Genomic DNA, 21,629 nt, shown 5'->3' with positions numbered 1-21,629 from the left:
ATGAAGTTAGCAATCTATCATATAAAGAATTGACGTTTTATGATATATATGTATATATACATACATACATATATATATCATTTATATATGTATGTATGTATGCATGCATGCATGTGGTAGTTGAATTGTAAGGTCCAAAGATAATCTAAGAGGGGGGTGAATTAGGTTGATTAAAATTTTAATCAAATTTATGCACTTTTTCTTTAATAAAAATTTACCTTCTTTTCTAGTAATGATCAACCAAGTAGATTAGAAGAGAGAGCAATGTTGATTATAAAAAAAACAAGTATAGATAAGCAATGAAAATTTTATTAAACAAAAAGAATAAGATAGAATATCAAACCGATTGTCTACCAAGTTTTTCTCAAACTTGAAGACCAATCACTAGGTTGAGCAATTTCTCTTTGATGAAAGATGATCAACTAGATGTACAATGGAGGGAGCACTTCCTCCTTGCCCTAAGCCTCACTTAGTCAAGTTAAGAAGTTTTACAATCACTCAAATAACCCTCAACAAAGCTACACTAATGAAACTTTCAACCACAAGAGAAATGCTCACAAGAAATTCACACCACTTGGAGAACAAATCTAGTTTTGGAGACTATTTTCTAACTAAAATATCCCTTGAGATCTTGTAAACAAAGTGTGCAAAAGTCTCTTCTTGGTTCAGAACAGTTTGTATTTAAAGGGGACCAAAAATGGGTTTCATTAATGTTTCCAACGGATAGAATGCAAATGAAGAGTCAGCTAGCCGTTGGGGCTGTCAGACGTCCGACGACCAAATCATCGTCCGAACCTATCGTCCGAAAACAGCCAAGTTGTAGTTCGGACGTCCGATGCGTTTTTTATCGTCCGACAGCATCAGCGTCCGATCGTCGTCAGAGAGTTGGCAAGTCTTCTTGAAATTTTTCGGACGTCCGACGCGGTTGATGTGCGTCCGAGGCGTGCGTCCGATCCTTCCAGACGTCCGACGATTCCTTATGAGCGTCCGACAGAGCTTTCTTCTTAATGTTCTTTATCCTTTTGGACGTCCGACATGAGTGTCCTGTTTTTGTTTTTTCTTTTGGTTGATTTTCATTTCTTGACATATTCGTACCTGATTCTTTGATAGGCAAAAAATACTTATATTTGAAGAGAGTTAAATAAACATTTCAAAATATTTTGTGATCATCAAAATCAAGAATAACATTCTCCCCCTTTTTGATGATGACAAAACAATGATTTGAAATTAGATTTGATGATTGCAATATAAGCTCCCCCTTTCTCAATTGACAAAAACTCCCCCTTACTTAGTGGATTATAGAGCAAAAATTTGAAAAACTCCCCCTCACTTGGCTACCCTACCGAATTAATCAATTATCCAAAAACATAACAATTAAGCAACCAACATCCAACATTTTACCAATTCAATCCATCAATCAATTCAATTTCAATTAAATCATCAATCAATCCAATCCAGTCCTCTCCCCCTTTTTGTCATCACAAAAGGCCAATCAATCACATATATCACGGAGAACCTAGGTCTAAACGTTCATCACATCCACACATTCATCATTCAAAATACTTAAACATCCATCCACATATCCATAACCATTACAGCCATAATCATCCATCAAAAAGTACTAAACAAACACAACATAAACATAAGCATTACATCTACATATCTATTGTTGAACACCATAAACACTAGAAACGCATGAAATAGTCAAACAAAATGCAAATGACCCTATGTGATCCTAAATGGTGAACTAGGTGGATCCAGGTGTCCTTCGAGAGAGCTGATATTGGGAGAGGTTCTCCTCTTCAGTTTCTTCATCATCTTCAACAGTTTCTTCAACTGGTACCTTGCCTTTATCTGATGTGGAAGGGCCATGAGGAGTCACGGGAGTTGATGAGCTCGGGTCTGGAATTGATGAACTTGGATCAGTGGGGCGTGGCTCTTTGCCATGGGAAACTTCCTCAACCACAGGTGGGGAAAAAAGAAGGTTCTTTTTGTCTAGGTAGGCTGTTTGTTGCTCAGAGGACATGGTGAGCATTAGACCATGTTTCAGAAGAAGAACATGCTGTTTGAGTTCACGAAGGAGCTCAATCACTTCATCATTGGAGGAGGAAGATCCCTTAGTGGCAGACTTCCTGGAATGAATGGGAGTGAGTGCAACAGATGAAGGAGTGTGTAGTGGATCATGTGCAGCCTTAGACCTAGGTTCACTAGATGATGCCCCCTTATAAGTCCATAGATTATCCTTAAAGACAAGATTTTTCCTTTCAAAATATCCTTTGGTAAAGGCATAAGAAGATGATTCTTTGGGACAAACACTTAGAATTGGTAATTTGTAAAATTCAAAAATCTTTTGAAAAAATTTTTCATAAGATAATTTTCTGCGAGAATCAGTGACATAGCGAAGTAAAAATTTGCACATGACAAAACCAAAATCAATACGAATCTTTTCTCGAAAATAGTAAAAGAGATACAACTCCATTTTGTTTGCATCTGTTCTATGGCCATCAGTAGGCACAAGCAGGTTTGAAATGATTGAAAAGGCAATTAGATTCACAGGGGCAAGATCATTCAGTTTAGCATCAGCAGGGGCAGAAAAACTTCTTTTAAAATAAGTCAACATCTTAGCCCCATCAAAATAATTATCAGCAGTAGGATACTCTTCATAGGAAAAGAAATTTGTAATTTTACTCTTGCATCCAGGTGCAATAGTAATTTTTAAAATATCATTCACAATTTCAGAATCAAAGACTAAGTCTACCCCATTAACCCTGGATATAATCTCAGTTTGGTCAGTGCATTTCCTAAGATTGGCAAAAAATTGAAACAACATTTCAGGATAATAGACATTAGGCATAGAAATGAAATGTGACCATTTTTGGAAAGCAAACAGACTCAGAATGGATTCTAAACCTATTTGGCGAAATTCAGAAGAATTTACGGTGCATTGAGGGATGACACATTTCTGGAATATCCAAGAGTGTTTGTCTTTTGCAGCATCATCAAAGAATGTAGGGACTGTGGTTGATTTTGGAGACGGTTGAGATGAGGTTCCCTGTCCAGATTCAGGCTGAGGGGTGGGTTGTGGTGTAGGTTGTGACATTTGACCCTTTACAGCTCCCCTCTTGACGCGTTTGGATGATCGTTTGACCGTAGGAACATCATCATCCCATCCCTGAGTGGATGCTTGCGTCCGGCAGTGACTTTCCCTCCTCTTAGATTCATCATTGTGCGAAATGTATGGAATGAAGGATGCAAATGATGCACACAGTAGTATGGAAGTGAATCGCACAGAAATTTTGGGACAAAAAGGCCTTGAAAAAGATTGGACAGAGCGGTTATGAGAAAATAAGGTTTTGAGTGAAATTTGAGAATTTGCGAAATGTTATGCGATTCGGTGAAATGATCAGGAGAAACGAATAGCAATCGATCAGGAAAAGTTTTGGTTGAGTCAATTTGGGAATGAGAGTTTCAGAATGGTACCAATTTGAGAGTGAGAAACGAGAGAGTTTTTGTCCGAGAGGAAATAGAAGAAGAAGAGTTTGAAGCAAATGAGGAAGAAAGTTACTTTAAAAGGTGAACCGTTGCACTGTCGGACTGCCGAACAAAGTCGTGCGTCCGACAGTTTCGTCCGAACAGGTGTTTTCTGGAAAAATAGCTGATGAACATTATCGGACGTCCGTTCATCTTCTTTCGGATGTCCGAAGGCTTTGAAAAATTTTAAGATGATTTTTCGATTATCCCTAATTTTGATCTTAGATGAGTGAACTGATCTAATGGCAAAGTTTTTGTAAAAATATCAGCAAATTGATCTTTAGAACAAACATAATTTACACATACTTCACCTTTTTGAACAAGATCGCGAATAAAGTGGTACTTTATATCTATATGCTTTGTCCTAGAATGTTGAATTGGATTTTTGGTCAAATTGATAGCACTAGTATTATCACAGAATATAGGCATGCAGTCATATGACAATCCAAAATCATTCAAGGTATGCTTCATCCATAAAAGTTGAGCACAACATGCACTAGCGGCAATATATTCCGATTCGGTTGTAGACAAAGAGATTGCATTTTGTTTCTTGCTAAACCAAGAGACTAAGCAATTACCAAGAAAGTGACAAGTTCCACTAGTACTCTTTCTATCCACACGACAACCTCCAAAATCAGCATCCGAATATCCATATAGTGCAAACTCACTAGATCTAGCATACCAAAGACCATAGTCTAATGTACCTTTCAAATACTTAAAAATCCTTTTAACAGCATTCAAATGTGATTCTTTTGGACAAGATTGAAATCTAGCACACAAGAAACAGCAAACATAATATCGGGTCTACTTGCGATTAAATAAAGTAAGCTTCCAATCATACCTCTATAGTGCTTTTCATCCACATGTTTACCTTCTTCATCTTGGTCAAGTTTTGTTGAAGTGCACATTAGAGTTCCAACTTGCTTTGAGTCCTCCATGCCAAATCTTTTCAGCAATTCTTTAGTGTATTTGGCTTGATTTATGAAAATGCCCTCTATGGTTTGATGTATTTGAAATCCAAGGAAGAAATTTAATTCTCCCATCATACTCATTTCAAATTCACTTTGCATAATGGTGGAAAAATCCTTGCATAGATACTCATTAGTAGCACCAAAAATAATATCATCTACATATATTTGCACAATAAGGAGTTCATTTAGCACTTGCTTAGTAAACAGTGTGGTGTCCACAACTCCTTTTTTGAAATTATTTTCAATCAAAAAACCATTCAATCTTTCATACCAAGCTCTTGGAGCTTGTTTTAACCCATACAATGCTTTTGAGAGTTTAAACACATGATTTGGAAATTTTGAATTTTCAAAACCGAGGGGTTGATCCACATATACTTCTTGATCAATAAAACCGTTTAAGAAGGCACTTTTAACATCCATTTGAAACAGTTTAAAACCCTTGAAGCAAGCAAAAGCGAGAAGCATTCTAATTGATTCTAATCTAGCTACGGGAGCAAATGTTTCATCAAAATCAATTCCTTCTTCTTGAGCATACCCTTTTGCAACTAATCTAGCTTTATTTCTTACAACTACACCTTTATCATCCAACTTATTTCTAAATACCCACTTAGTGCCAATGATAGGGTGATTTTGAGGTCTATCAACTAGTGTCCAAACCTCATTTCTTTCAAATTGATTGAGTTCCTCTTGCATTGCCAAAATCCAGTTTTCATCCTTTAAGGCATCATTGATATTTTTAGGTTCAAAAAGTGAAACTAAAGCAAAATTGTCTATCAATTTTTTAGATGAGGAACGAGTGTTTACCTTCTCGGATGGATCACCAATTATAAATTCTTTTGGATGATTTTGGCTAAATTTCCAAGGCTTGGGCTTGGGAAGATCTTTGAATGAATCATCATTTTTGTCCTCATCTTCCCTTTCTTGATCTTCATGAGCTTCATTCTCCATTTCCTTTGCTTCTGGTTTAGAGTTTCCTCCATCTCCAATTTTTAGCTTTTCCATTCCTTCACGAACACCTACATCATCATTCTTACACGAACTTTTGGAATTATCATCATTAGTTTCATCAAATGTTATGTGTATGACTTCTTCTATCACAAGAGTCCTTCTATTAAAGACTCTATATCCTCTTTTGTTCTCACAATATCCCAAAAATATTCGTTCATCAGATTTTTTCTCAAACTTACCAAGATATTCCTTTAAATTTAAAATAAAATATTTACAACCAAAGATTTTGAAATATCCAACCGTAGGTTTCTTATCAAAAATCAGTTCATAAGATATTTTATTCAAAATGGGTCTCAAAAGGATTCTATTCATCACATAACATGCAGTATTTACCGCTTCAACCCAAAGGTATTTTGGCAAACTACATTCACTTAACATAGTTCTAGCAGCCTCTTGTAGTGTCCTATTTTTTCTTTCTACAACACCATTTTGTTGTGGAGTTCTTGCAATAGAAAACTCATGTATTATGCCATTGTGATCACAAAATTCTGGAAAATCACAATACTTGAATTCCGTTCCATTATCACTTCTAATTCTAACAATTTTTAAACCAAGCAGATTTTGCACTTTAGCAAACAATGAAGTGAAATTCTTGAAGGCATCATCCTTATGAGTAAGAAATATCACCCAAGTATATCTAGAATAATCATCCACAATCACAAAACAGTATTTCTTACCTCCCAAGCTAGTGATTTGAGTAGGACCAAATAAGTCAAGATGTAAGAGTTCTAAAGGTTTAGAAGTTGATACACACTTCTTTGGTTTAAAAGAAACTTTTGTTTGTTTTCCAAATTGACATGCATCACAAATTTTATCCTTTTCAAAACTGATTTTTGGCAAGCCTCTAACCAACTCCTTTTTCGAAATTTCCTTTAGTAAATCCATGTTAAAATGACAAAGTCTCCTATGCCACAACCAAGGATCTTCATTTGAAGCTTTAAGACATTTGAAATTAGATGAATCAATTTTATCAAGAATCACAATATATATGTCGTTAAACCTCTTACCTTTGAACACAACATTATATTTGGAATCAAGCACAATGCATTGATACTTTTTAAACAATACATTCAAGTCTTTATCACACAATTGACTAACACTAAGCAAGCTATAACCTAAGTTATCAACTAAGAGCACATTATGAACAAAAGTTTCACCATCCTTACCAACATCACCTATTCCAATTGTCTTAGCTTTCACATCATCACCAAATATCACCTTTCCACTTGATTTTGATTTTAGTTTTATGAACAAAGAGGGATTACCGGTCATATGCCTTGAGCAGCCACTATCAATAAATCATTTGGACTTGTTTGAGCCTTTTTCTTCATTATCTCCAATAGCCATGAATGCCATTTGAGCTGATTCTTCCTCTTCTTCAACTTCCCCTTCGGAGTTGCATTCATTCCAAGTAATTTGGAAGTTGTTGAATCTTGGTTTTCGATCAGCTTTTCCATCTTTCATTTTCTTCATGGGGCATTCGTTTGCATAGTGTCCAGGCTGTCCACATTCATAGCATTTGTCCACTTGCTTCTTGTTAAATTCTTGTTTTCCTTTGTTCAAATGCTTCATTTGTTCCTTGTATTTGATGAATAATTTTGAAATTGATTGCTAGGTCCTCCCCTTCTAAACTTCCTTTTATTCAAGATTCTCTTGAAACCTCTTGTGATGAGAGCAAGATCATTATCATCACCATCCGAGTCTTCATCATCCAAGTGAGTTGGATCATCTTCACCTTGAGTAGTCTTTAGAGCAATGTTTCTCTTTGCTCTGGCATCCTCTTCCTCCTGCATTTTAGATTTCAACTTCAACTCATAAGAGATTAGTGAGTTAATGAGAGATTCAATAGGCACAGAATTTAAATCCTTAGCCTCCTCTATTGCAGTCACTTTATTTTCCCATTCTTTGCCCAATGTATTGAGAATTTTTCTGTTCTTCTCTCCCAATGTGTACTTTTTGCCCAACACCTCGAGGTCTTTGATCAAGTCATTGAACTTGCAATACATTTTGTCAATATCTTCAAGAGGTTCAATTTTAAATGATTCATACTTTGTGACCAAGATAGTCTTTTTCTGTTCTCTCACGTTGTCACCACCCTCATGGATTTTTCTTAGCTTATCCCACATTTCTTTGGCCGATTTACAGCCTTTTACTCTAATTGATTCATTTGAATCTAAGGCACTATAAAGAACATTCATGGCTTTGGCATTCAATATGAGATTAGTCCTATCTTGAGCATTCATTTCAGCTCTCGTTTTTGGCCGATGCAAACCTGTATCTGCATCAAGAAAGTTAGCTTCATGCGGTCCTTCACTCACAATAAACCATAACTCAATATCAATAGATTGCAAAAAGATAATCATTCTTTCTTTCCAGCTAACATAATTGGAGCTACTAAACATGGGAGGCCTAGTAACAGATTACCCCTCAACAAACATAGCATGACTGGTTGTTATTTTTACTCCAAGCCTCTTGAGTTTAATCTCTAAGAGACCAAACTCTGATACCAATTGTAAGACCCAAAGACAACCTAAGAGGGGGGGTGAATTAGGTTGATTAAAATTTTAATCAAATTTATGCACTTTTTCTTTAATAAAAATATACTTTCTTTTCTAGTAATGATCAACCAAGTAGATTAGAAGAGAGAGCAATGTTGATTATAAAAAAAACAAGTATAGATAAGCAATGAGAATTTTATTAAACAAAAAAAAATAAGATAGAATATCAAACCGATTGTCTACCAAACTTTCCTCAAACTTGAAGACCAATCACTAGGTTGAGCAACTTCTCTTTGATGAAAGATGATCAACTAGATGTACAATGGAGAGAGCACTTCCTCCTTGCCCTAAGTCTCACTTAGTCAAGTTAAGAAGTTTTACAATCACTCAGATAACCCTCAACAAAGCTACACTAATGAAACTTTCAACCACAAAAGAAATGCTCACAAAAAATTCACACCACTTGGAGAACAAATCTAGCTTTGGAGACTATTTTCTAGCTAAAATATCTCTTGAGATCTTGTAAACAAAGTGTGCAAAAGTCCCTTCTTGGTTCAGAACAGTTTGTATTTAAAGGGGACCAAAAATGGGTTTCATTAATGCTTCCAACGGATAGAAGGCAGATGAAGAGTCAGCTAGCCGTTGAGGCTGTCGGACGTCCGACGATCAAATCATCGTCCGAACCTATCGTCCGAAAACAGCCAAGTTGTAGTTCGGACGTCCGATGCGTTTTTTATCGTCCGACAGCATCAGCGTCCGATCATCGTCAGAGAGTTGGCAAGTCTTCTTGGAATTTTTCGGACGTCCGACGCGGTTGATGTTCGTCCGAGGCGTGCGTCCGATCCTTCCGGACGCCCGACGATTACTTATGAGCGTCCGACAGAGCTTCCTTCTTGATGTTCTTTATCCTTTTGGACGTCTGACAGATTCCTTCGGACGTCCGACATGAGTGTCCTGTTTTTACTTCTTCTTTTGGTTGATTTTCATTTCTTGACATATTCGTACCTGATTCTTTGATAGGCAAAAAACACTTATATTTGAAGAGAGTTAGATAAACATTTCAAAGTACTTTGTGATCATCAAAACCAAGAATAACATGAATCAATTCCAATCTTGAAAAAGTGCTTTACCTTTATTTCTTGTCCATCTTCTATAGGAGACACCTATTTTCTCCAATCCACTATGATTTTATCATTTATGTATCCCCAATTCAATATACATGATATATGTGTGTCTATATAAAACAAACATATATAGATACATTCATACATATATACATACATATATATATGTATGCATATATATATATATATGTATGTATTTGTATATGTATATGTGTATATATAGCCTATCAACTTATGATGCAAATTTGAATAGTTGAACAGTTGATTCTTTTTTTGTCATCTTAATTAACATGTAGAACAGGACTCTAATTATATAAAAAAAATTTCCTAGTCAAGAAATGGCAAAGACATTAGCTCTTTTTGGATTAGCTGTTTTTGGAGGTGTTTTTAAAAAAAATTTACTGTAGCAGTGTATATGAAAAATTTTTACATAAAATTTTTTTGAAATTTTTGATATATTGTATGGATGAGATATTTTTTGAATTATTGTATATTACTGTAATATTGTATTTGAAAATTTTGTTTTTGAAAAAATGACCAATCCAAACAGAGCAAATATTGTTGAGGAAAAGATATCTTTTTTTGGGTATTTTGAAAAGTGAATTCATGTATGGAGAGAAAGGTTTTCCATTTGCTAGCTTGAAGAGATATGTGGCCATGCTATGAGAGAAGAATTAAGTAGAATAGAATTGATAAGATTAGATTTGTAGGGTCATGAAAACAATTTTTTCTTCCATATTTTATCTAGTTACTGAGTTTCTCTAAAAATCGTAATATTTGTTTTATTCTACAAAAAATAAAAATTTTGTTGAAAAATGAATAAATACATGATAAAATATTTATCATTTTTTTCTTGTTTCCAAGATGGGGAGGCTTACTTCACCATCGACCTATTTGTCAAAGTTAAATTAATAAAAACAATGTTCTCTTGTTTTAGGAGAGTGAGGATAGGACCATTTAGTTAAAAGTTATTTTAATTAAAAGTTTGGATATTTATATTTAATCTAAGATAGAAAGAGAAAATACCCCCACCCCAGATATTCGCCCGCCTCTTTTTTCCCCCTATGGGTAGCCACCCCCGCTGCTATCCTTATCGAGGCATTCTATTATGTTGTCGATGATTTAACAGGTAAATACAGAACAAGTATTCTCTAAAACTGTAGATTCTTGGTCATTATCTAATGGGACACTTATTGTGAGGACCCGCAAAATTTCCTTATTTTTTAATTGTTTTATTGTATTTTATTTTATTTTATTTCTTTGTATGCAATTTTCCTTTACTTTACCTTATTATATTAATTTACCAGAGATTTTATAAGAAAGAATAGTTTTGAAATCATTTTTTTGCAAGTATAGGTTAGTTTATATGACATTAGTAGTGTATATTGTACGTGGGACCCGCTTGTGCATTAAGTGCACTACATTTTCAACAAATAGGTTAATTTTTGCATAAAGAGATTATTTCATCAGGTGCTAGGAGATTATTAGAGATTAATTATTTGGTGTAACCATTAGAAGACAAAGGATGAGAGAAAACACTAGAAAGGCCAAGTGTCATTACCCCATTGGAAGTTGGATTTTGACCAAGTTTATTTAACTTTCCTATACCTCCAATTTTGACCAAAAATCACACCATTTTCTTGTGTCTTGGTCGAGCTCCATGGAGAGCAAAAGAGAGAGGAACTCTTCAACTTTCACTTCAATTGCTTGCTTGAATTTTGAGATTTAACCATTAGTTTTGCAAATCACTCCATAAAAGTGCTCATTAAGATAGTCTCCAAGGTGTTTGTGGAGTGAATTTGGGAGGAAGAAACCTAAGCTACCATATTTCTTGTGGGTAGAAGGTAACTTTCCAAGAAAACCTCTCTTTACTTCTAATAATTGCATCATAATGGTTTAATATTGTTAAATGTGTAGTTTTATGGGAAAAATGATGGCTTGAGACGGTGTTATGGAAATTTTCAGTTTTATTAGAGGATTTTCTGCCCTATTATGAAGCTTAGTGTTTGACCATGGATTGATAGCTTTGTGATGTGTATTATTGAGCTTTTATATGCTAGTTCTAGTTGCCTAAAGGAATTTCAAGCTTTTGTTTGAAATTTCAGATTTAGGGTTTCTAATTTGGCCTTGTTTGTGGTTGGTTTTGGAGCTCTCACTTGGTGAGATATGAAGGGTATTTAATGGTTTATGATTTGTATGTGAAGCTGTGGCTGAAATGAGATGAGATTGGGTGTTAATGTTAGGTTGGAAAAGTAAAGAAAAACAAAAGGAGTGCTGCTGAAATTTTCGCAAGACCCTTGAGCAGTCTTGGGGAATCTGCTATATGTTGATGTAGGAAAATCGGAATTGAGTACTGTTTGTTACGTTTTAAACTAGATTCAAAGGGATATAAACCGTGTAAATTTCGGACCCTGCTTCTGTCTTTACAATTTATGGTGATTTTTCAAACTTGACTGAAATTGCGTACCTGTTCTGTCTTTTACTGGACAAAGCAGCGACTTGAGGCTCTAATTTGACTGACTTGTGATCTGAATTTTAAAAATGTGTCTTCTGAGAAATTTTACTCCTTTGAGTCTATTTTCTGACGGTATAAAGTTTACCAGTTTTGGATTTAAGAATTTTGAGATATGATTTTTCAAATGTTGGTGCGCAAAACTGGAAAATCCTGTTTTCTTAGAATTATTCTTACTCTTATTTTGCACCTTAAGTTTGGAGTTAGTATATCATTGAGGGTATGATTTTGGGTAGAAACGAAGGGTTTTTAGATCATTCATATCTATAGGACCAACTACTATCTTTTCACTCCAAAACTATACCTTCGTGTGCATTGGTAATTTCCTTGGTTTGACATATGACTCGTAATCGAGTCTCAATTGTTCTACCTTGTTGGTTTAGGATGTGCCAGTGATCCAAGTACTTCGGGAGGAAACGTTTGAAGTTATTTGTTTAAACTGGTGAGTGTACCATTCCCTTAAATTGTTGCTTATCTGTGACTTCTGTATACTTTATATGAAATGAGGGTATACTTCATCACACTCATTTCTCTCATCTGTTCATGTTAGTTCTTGTATCTTGTATAAATCTGTATTTGTTCTTTGTATTTGTTATCTATATCTGTTCTCTGTATGTGTTGATGTCGTTTGGAGGGTTGAATCCAACGACTATTCTATGACTTATGAGCTCAAAGCCGGTGGCTAGTTACTCGAGTCGTGTCGGCAAAGGCTTGGTCGATTAGATAACGAACCATGATAGTCCACTTTTAGGAAATCTTTGGGTATTGGAGACTCTGGATTTCCGGTATACTCGAGTATTACCATCTATGTTTCTGTTGAGGTGTTCGGGCCCGGTGAGGGGTAAGTTTGCTGGACGGAGTTGGCGTTAAAGTAGTGCTCTACTGGACTGACTCCTTTATTTGAAAGTTGACGGAGTGTCAATTACTTTGATCAAGCTTTGGTGAAGTAAGGAGAAATTGGCTCTTAAGAGCCACCTGTATCTTTTCTATTCGAAATCTTTGTTTATTTCCCTTATCTGGCATGTATATTTGACTATGTGCATTTCTGGTACCTCACTAAGCTTCTAACTCACCCCGTTCCTGTTACTTTATTTTCCTTACATGAATACTACTTTGGAAATCATTATTTTTGGAAGGAAGAGTTGAGCTAGTAGATGTGTATCATTTTGTTAAGCTCCTCTATAATTATAAACTTTAAATGTATTTTGTATAAGTATGAACTTTTGTCCTACTTTTGACTTGTACTTCATGGAATCGTAAAAACATCAATGTATATATGTTGGTAAGTGTATACTATATGTATCTTATGAGCAATGCATGTCTTGCATGTCTTTATGGTTATTTAAACCTTATTCGAACTTGTGGGCAAAACCGGGCGAGTGCGGAATTTAAACGAAGAAAGAAAATTTTTGGCGGGAATTTCTGTACGAGAATCCTGCCAGTTCTTGGCCGAATAGCTGGCCGGATTGGCAAGGGAGTTGGATCACTTTCGTGTTTAGCTACTGCCTCCAATCCGACCTGATCTCGGTCGGATTGTGACGTGGCAGCGGCACTTTTATTTTGTTTTTCGATGGAACATTGTATCAAAGTTTTATTGCATCTTTTAGTTTAGTTATTTTAGTTTCCAAAAGTTCTTTTCTCGAAGTCCCTTTTGAATGTTTGGTAGGGCTTACTTCCGTTTCGGATCCGTAGTCCCGACGAGAGTTGGGCAGGCGGTCCGTCGAACCCTTTGGTTCGCCTTAGGAGAAAATGGGACTGTCACACTTATCAATTAAAAAGAGTGCATACAGAGGTGTAATAGCAAAAATGTAACAGAAGACCTCATGCCAAAGTGGCAGTGAGGAGAAAAATTTGGCCCGAAGACGAGGAAAGAGATATTCATTACCTTTTGCCTTTAAGCCTCATTTGGTACACAGGAGTTGTCTAAAATAGAAAAACATTTCTAACTTATCCATTCCACTCTCAAGTTTGGTACGAGCCCATGAACATTTGAATTGGAAAGCGCTTTTTCTATAGAAAACTCATTCCTACTTTTTCTTAGAAACTCTATCCCTCACAGAATCGTGAGGACCTTCTAGGTTTATTTTGGAATATTGAAAATTATTTGGGTCAAGTTTATCCTTAGTTTTCTCTTTATACGATTGTCAACTATTAGGCATATACCTTTTTATACTATTATCAAATATTAAGCTATATGTTGGTTTAGACAATGATTAACCATAATCTTTTAAAAATGATTCTAGTTATTTTAAATTTTTTTTCCTCTATTAATTTTAAGATGTTATTTATCTAAACTTTTGTGCATATGTATTAGTTTTTATTTCATATGATATAGACATTGAAAACATAATAATGAGAGAAAGTGAATGTTTAATTCTATGTAATTTACTTTTCTAATAAGTTAGTAAACAAATAGCTTACCTAAAATGAACATAACAAGAGTGAAAATATGTAATGCCCTATAATATAATTTAGAGAAACTAAGTGAAATTTGTATTTATTTGAATCTAATATCTAGATATTAATTATAACAAACATTAAAATAGAATGGATATTCCATTCTGCCTTGTCTACCCGACAGTAAAATGATAACTTCTTTTACAAATCATTCTTATTAAAAAGGCATTCAGTTGGGCAGAAAAACTTTTCCATTTTGGACATTTTGACGTACCAAGCGCAGGATTAGGGGTTTAATCCATGAATGGTAAAGTAATAGATGAATTACCAACAATAGTCAGCCCAAACCTTGGACATGTTGTCATTATTATATGCGACTGTGTGTCAATTCAAGTGAAATAGGAGTACAATTCATAAAAATGTAACAAAAAACCTACTGTCAGATAACCCATAGAAGGTCCAAAACGTGCTAACAAAATTTGTTACCTTTGGAAGTGAAGCGTGAAAACTTAAATAACACTAGTAATGACCAAGTCCAGGAAATAGAACACCCTATGTATGTATATATTTGTGTGTATATATCTTAGGGAAATTATGGTACCATTTTGTCCTTTATTTGGAGGATAAAATAGGAAATATCAAATGTGACGAATAGTTTACACCAATCGCTCCTCTCTCAGAAACAATTTCACAAATGCGATGTGTTCAGAAATGCTTTTTTATGAATTAATTTTATATAAGATTTTAAGTACTAAAGTAAATGGTGGTATTTTAACCTTTTTTTCTCATCAAATAACGGTTACTTTAGTAGTTACCATATTTATAGTCATTCATTTTGTCTTTTTTTTTCCACAAACGTTAACAGATATATATATATATATATATATATATATAGTCATTCATTTTGTCAAGATGTGTTTAGATGAGTTACAATTAAAAATAGTTGTAGGTAGTTATTTTAGCAATTTATATTTAGATAGTAAAGTAATAAGTGAATTTCATGGGGTTAAAGTTGAAGGAACATAAAGTGACACAAAAAAGTTTACACCAACCCCTCTCTCCCCCTTTATTATTAAGCTTGAAAAATAAGGATGCATGTATATGTTTGTGTGTGTTTATTTTGGCAAATTATGGTACCATTTTGTCCTTTACAATAAAGCCTCCATGAAATAATAGTCGATAAATTAATAACCTCTATTACATAATAATTTTTTCTAGTTCCCACTTGGGCTAACGAGCTAAATTAATGATTTTGATAAAATAGTAAGATAATAAAATTTTTTTGAAAACCTTATATAGTCTTTTGGTTCCATTCATATCTTAAATTAATAATACACTCAAATTATAGATTATACTTTTCTAAAATATGAGTCTATATTTTTCTTAAAATTTAAATCTAATTGAATCTCATCCAAAATCAAACATGACTGATTACAAATGTGTAAGGCATTATGTGAGTGAGTATAGTAAAAAGCATCCCACGTGCATATGGACATCTATCTGTTTGACATCTATCTTTTAGTATTCCTAAATCTTTTTGATATCTTGCTAATAGAAAAATGATATCAATTACTATGTAATTGAAAATATTAATAGAATTAAATTATACGTACAAATCAAGTAGATATGGATTGGTTTATATTCCTTAGATAAAATTGTAAATACACTCAATAAATTAATAAATTATTAATTTATTGGTTATATAATACCTTTTAAATTAATAGAATTTGCATGGTCCCAAGGGTATTAATTTGTAGAGGTTTTACTGTATTTAGAGGGTAAAATAGTAAATAGAAAAAGTGACAAATAGCTTATACCAATGCCTTCTCTCTCAGAAACAATTTTACACACGCAAAGTGTGTGCAATTCAGAAATGCTTTTTTACAAATTAATTTTATATAAAATTTTAAGTACTGAAGCAAATGGTGGTATTTTAACCTTTTTTTTTTCTTCGTCAAATAATGGTTACTTTAGTAGTTACAATGTTTAGAGTCAATCATTTTGTCAAGATGTGTTTAGATGAGTTATGGTTAAAAATAATTATAGGTAGTTATTTTAACAATTATTTTAACAATTTATATTTAGACAGTAAAGTAATAAGTGAATTTCATGAGGATAAAGTCGAAAAAACAAAAAGTGACACAAAAAGTTTACACCAATCCCTCCCTTTCCCTTTATATATAGTATAAATATCTATATATTAGTATTAAGGGCACACTTAATGTATGTGCAGTTTGGAAATAATTATTAACTTGAAGAATATATTAATATTGTTTTTACAAAATTTTATATAATTTTTCATGAAAAATTTGCAATTTATTAGTAATTTTTTCTTTAATATAGTTATAGTTAATTCGATAGTTGCACTACTTAAGAGAGTTATGACACATGTGATTGGGTGGTTGGGATAAAAATTAATTTTTTAAGGCCAAAATTGAAAGTTCAAAAAATGATGCAAAATATTTACCTCAAGTGTCACCTCTCTCTGTTTATTGTTGTACAGATAGATAGCATGAATGACACAAATAATTTACATCAATCCCTCATCTCTCCTTTTATATGTAACATAGATATATAGTATAGATATTGGAATTTTTTTGCATTTGGATTGATCATTTTTTTAAAAACAAGATTTTCATATATAATGTTACAGTAATATGCAAACAAAAACAATCTCAAAAATATCAAAAACAATTTCAAAAACACAAAAAACAGTCTAAAAATCAACCTCATTTATAGTAAAAAATTTTCAATTACATTATACAATAAAATATTTTAAAAATATCTTCAAAAATAACTAATTCAAACGGAGCATATTATTCTCAATATATTTGCCAATTATTAATCAGCAAAACATTTACTACTATAAAAGAAGTGGGCCAGTGGCAAACACCCCATTTCGTGTCGTCATATTTGAGCAAAATTGGTGGTTAATGAAAATGAATTTACTCAGAAAAATTATAAAATCGATCCAAAAACCAAAGCAAAATCACTATTGCTGCCTCTTTCTGGAATGATTGCCCCGCAGCCGTTTGCATAGAGTCATGTCAATCTATCAGTCGGCCATCCAAAATTCCCGCCATTGTTCCATTTCAACCCCTGGAAAACTTCCCGCCAAATTTTACTGCCGTAAAACTTGGTTCAATTGTGATACATATCAAATCAGTTACTTCTCCATGCAACTCTGATCACAATTCCTCCTTCAAGGTGACTCCTGTCTTCCCCCATCATCCCTTTTGATCTATTAATTTTATATATTACTAATATCTTGTTCAAGTTCAACAATTATAGATATAGATTTATGGCTATGGTTAAGAGAAATTTGGCTTAAATTGAAGTTCTAATCTCTTTTTTGGATAAATGTGTGAGTTTTAATCTACAGAGAATTTTGCAATTAGTTTTTCATTGAAAAGGGCTGCTGATATTGCGGTTCGTTTTGCTTTTTACTTGTTGGATTGAATTGCAGATATTAGAGATGGATTTGAAAAGGAGGAGGAACTCAGTGAAAGTAGAGATTGAGAAGGGCATTAAAGGAGCAGATGATCAAAGTCGAACTTTCAGTGCTTCCATAATGGATATTCCTGAGCATATCTTTATTGATATTCTCCTAAGATTGCCTCTCAAGGGAATTCTTGTTTGCAAGTGCACTTGCAAAGCTTGGCGCCGCCTGATCTTGAGCCCTCACTTTGCTAGGATACACTATGCAAGATCGCAGACTAGCCTTCTAATCAGGAATTTGGACAGTTCATGTGTGCCAAGAACGCTTTATCTGATTGATCCATCTGAAATGGATCTCAAGTCTTGCCTGGGATGTGATAAAGAACTTCATTTAAGTCTTGATGTCAAACTGAGGATCCCTTTACGCAATCCTCTAACCGCACTTCAAATGGATGCTGTGAAGAAGAAGCGTCGTGTTAGACTGAAACTCACAGATCAAAAGTTCAGGATTGTGAACTCTTACAATGGATTCCTCTGTTTGTCTGAACCCTCAGCTAATGAACCTGTGGCGGTATGCAATCCTGTCACTGGTGAATATGTAGAAATTCCAGAGGGTGATAAGGCTTATGAAAACTTTGTGGATTGTGGATTTGGCTTTTGTCGAAATACCAACCTGTATAAAGTGATCAGAATATTTGATACGGGGATTAAGAGGCTTATTGATTGCCCTATTGCACAGAGAGAAATGTATTCAAGTAGAATGGCTGAAATACACACACTTGGCACACAATCTTGGGAAAATGTTGGGTATGCACCTTCTTATTATGGTAAATTAACATCACCAACTTACTTGAATGGAAATCTTCACTGGTTGCAGGAGGGCTGGGACAGTTCAACCATCATTCTTTCCTTTGACTTTAATCAGGAGTGCTTCAAGAACTTCCCACCACCAATGTTTGAGATGTTGAATTTTGAGTTTGCCTTGTGTGATGTACGACATATGAGCATGGGTGTGTTAAGAGGTGATTTATTTTTATGCCATGCTAGTCATAATTCAATTAACTTCTGGGTGATGGAGAAGTATGGTGTTCAAGATTCTTGGACTAAATTGGCTAAGATCCGAAAGTCAGCATGGGAGCATAATTATATGTACCATCCGATTAATTACCTGAGATGTGGATCACTGTTGATTTTTCATTACCCCAAGAATATGTTGATACATTATGATCTGAAGAGCAAAGAACGCAGTTATTTTAAAGTTTATGGGACTAGATCGAAATGTGAAGCTGTTTCTCTGATTCCCAGCTTTTTCTCATTCAAGGAAGCTGTGCAAGAAAATATAAGGGTGTTCAACATCCGTTCATTGTAAGAGTGCATTAATTTCCTTATATACATGAGATTCATTTGTACATGTCAATTTAAGTACCATTAATTCTCTTTTTTTTTTCCCAAGAGTGTGCCTTCTTTCAGTTTTCCATAAAGAAATCTAGTTGTTTGATTTCCTATTGAAACTACCTGAATTTCATTTTTTGGCAGACAACTATACATTAAAGATGTTGATTCATATATGTTTTTGGTTAATAATTTGTCGTTCCTTTTGATATACTTTTATTATCTCTCAGAACATGAGAATACCTGCTCTTTCACACTTCTGTTTGTTTAGTATCTACATAATTATGTTTATTTGATGATTTTGATATTTCTGACACTCTGTAGAATGGGGAATCTGCTTCAAGTCGAATATCCAGGTGGCTAATGTTATTCAGTTTGAAGTGTCACAACAGAGTTAGTAAAATAAAAGAGCTGTTTGTTTATGTATGTAATAGCTACTTAGATGTGTCAAGTGAATTTTGACATGGTGTAGTGGCAGAGGCTGTCAGGAGACAGGTAGACGGAACCTTGCGAGTTTCTGAGCACAAGTTGGAAACCATGTTTCATATAAGTGCATTTGTCCTATTGTTTCACTTTGAAAAAATGAGCATTGTTTTTGATAGAAGCAACTTCAACTTAATTGTAAGTTTATCAGGTGACTGATTAACTTAAAGGATGCCTATATGTGATCTTACATCAGATTTTATATATCATCTGTCTTTGGTTTTTGTGTTTGTAAAGTATATTCTCAGCCTGGCTGTGGTGAAATATATAAATTTTGAAATTTGCCAATAATGATGCCTCTGAAGAGCAGTCATGGTAGCCATCCAAAATGTGCTGCTAATTAGTTCCACCAAATTGAGCGACTTGTAGATGTCAGACTTCTAGCTGAATTGAGAGGTAGCAACTTTCTTTTTATTGTTGTTGAAACCCAAAAATCTAGATGCAATGCCAACCTTCTGATGTTAGTTGTGTAACAATAAATTTATTCTTGGCATGTCTATGATTGTTTCTTACTCGTTCTATCTAGTTCCATGCTTTATACTGTTCTACCAATGAAAGGAAGAAGACAGATGAAAATAGAAAATAAAATTAAGAGAAAATAGTCTAGCATCTGTCCATTAAAATCGTGAATATGACAAAGTAATTGGCAACTACTTTTTTTTGTGTGTGTGTGTGTGTGCCTGTTGATGACAAATAGGAATGTTCCTATATCATGATTTACCAAATCATGGAACTGATCTTCACATTTGGCAGAAGTATGTCATGGCCACAGTTTGTTCTTAGATTTTTGTGATTTAGATTTGGCTTCTGATAAATCAAATTATATAGTCAAAATGACACGTCTCTGGATTCAGGAAGTTGTCCTTTTTGTCATTCTTCTGATCCCGAATGATCATTCAGGGCAATGTACTTTATGCAGATTGATGCCTTGAAAACTTTCAACTAGAACATTGACGTATTAACTTTCCTTACCAGAGCATCTCTGACTGTTTAGTTTGAACTCTTTCTAAAAGTTTTTGCATTCTAGCTGACGAGAAACAGAAGAATATGCATGGTTATAGATATCTATCATATTGTGGTCATGCAATATCTCAATCGTTTTCTGTACCATTTTATGGATGGTAGTTATTTTCTTGGATTAATTTTTTCTACATTGACAGGTTTAGACGCATGTCACATGATCTAAATTTAAATTTAAACACTAAACTTTACATATATAGCATCCATCTAGATCTACAAGTGTACACATTGGCAGTGCATAAAAGATTTAATTTTTATTCTTGAAAAGTAATTTCTTCTCAAAAGAATAAAGGACTGTATCACTGATCACAATGTTCGAGTTCTCCTTTAGAAGATTTTCATTAGAAGAGTATTTGCACTCTTTTGCAGGTAGACACTGTGCTGCATAATGCAAAGTGAATATGTATTACCTGCTTAGCAGTTCTGTACTCATGTATTTGACAGAATCTGATAATTTTGTAGGTCAACAACATTCGTTGATATTTCCGTTTTTTTATCAGCTATTGTCGCCCTTGATTAATATGTTGCATGCTCTCTGATTCTTGAATTTCATTATCTGGGGCAGGTGCGCAAGGATTAAACTTCAAGGTGAGAATAAAGCTCTTTACGTAAGGGAAGAAGATAAAGCAAATATTCCTTCTGATAGCTCAACTTACTGGAGTGGAGATGATTATGATAGTGAAGATTGGCCTTGGTATTAGTTTTTGAAGTGCATCAAGAGGGACGTTTGTGATTGTGGAGACTGGCCTTGGTATTAGTTTTTGACGTGCTTGAAGAGAAACAATGTTTTGAAACATGAATGGGTGTAGCTATTTGAAGCTTAAGACTTAAAAAGACTACTAATATATTTATTAGGTCCTATTTTTATTTGCCCTTAGAACATAGGTTGCCTGAAATTCTTGGAGCTGTCAAAATTACTTCTTTTGTGACTGCAGTTCCCAGTTGCTTTTCCTTGGGGCAAAGTGTTACTATTGGTCATGACTAACAATCCAATTTGTGTTTTGTTAACTATGGCATTTGATAGATCAATGTATGACGAATCAACTTGCTTTCATGTCCCCTCAACAACTACAACTTTGGTTTTGGATTACGGTGAATACCAGTCGGAATTGCATTTTATTTCCGCAGTCCTTTGCAGTGCCTTCTGCGTATATCAGGCTGAGTATTTTTTGCATGGTTCTGCGGTTTTGTGTCAATGTCCGGCAACGGCTGCCAGCGGATGCATAAGCTGAAGCTATGTTTGATTCTATTATGC

General features: G+C 34.2%; 1 protein-coding gene across 1 annotated transcript; it reads left to right on the top strand.

The window, feature by feature from the left end:
* Nucleotides 1-17,058: 17,058 nt before the first annotated feature.
* On the top strand, nt 17,059-21,403 carry LOC113723216 (F-box/kelch-repeat protein At3g06240-like). Its single transcript, XM_027246392.2, has 3 exons — nt 17,059-17,248; nt 17,508-18,844; nt 20,940-21,403. The coding sequence occupies exons 2-3, from the start codon at nt 17,517-17,519 to the stop codon at nt 21,073-21,075; spliced, it is 1,464 nt and encodes a 487-aa protein (XP_027102193.1). The 5' UTR covers nt 17,059-17,248; nt 17,508-17,516; the 3' UTR covers nt 21,076-21,403.
* The last annotated feature ends 226 nt before the right edge of the window (nt 21,404-21,629 follow it).

Source organism: Coffea arabica, chromosome 2c, assembly GCF_036785885.1.
Source record: "Coffea arabica cultivar ET-39 chromosome 2c, Coffea Arabica ET-39 HiFi, whole genome shotgun sequence".
In the NCBI taxonomy this organism is placed as follows: Eukaryota; Viridiplantae; Streptophyta; class Magnoliopsida; order Gentianales; family Rubiaceae; genus Coffea; species Coffea arabica.
This window is presented reverse-complemented; position numbering and strand designations above follow the sequence as displayed.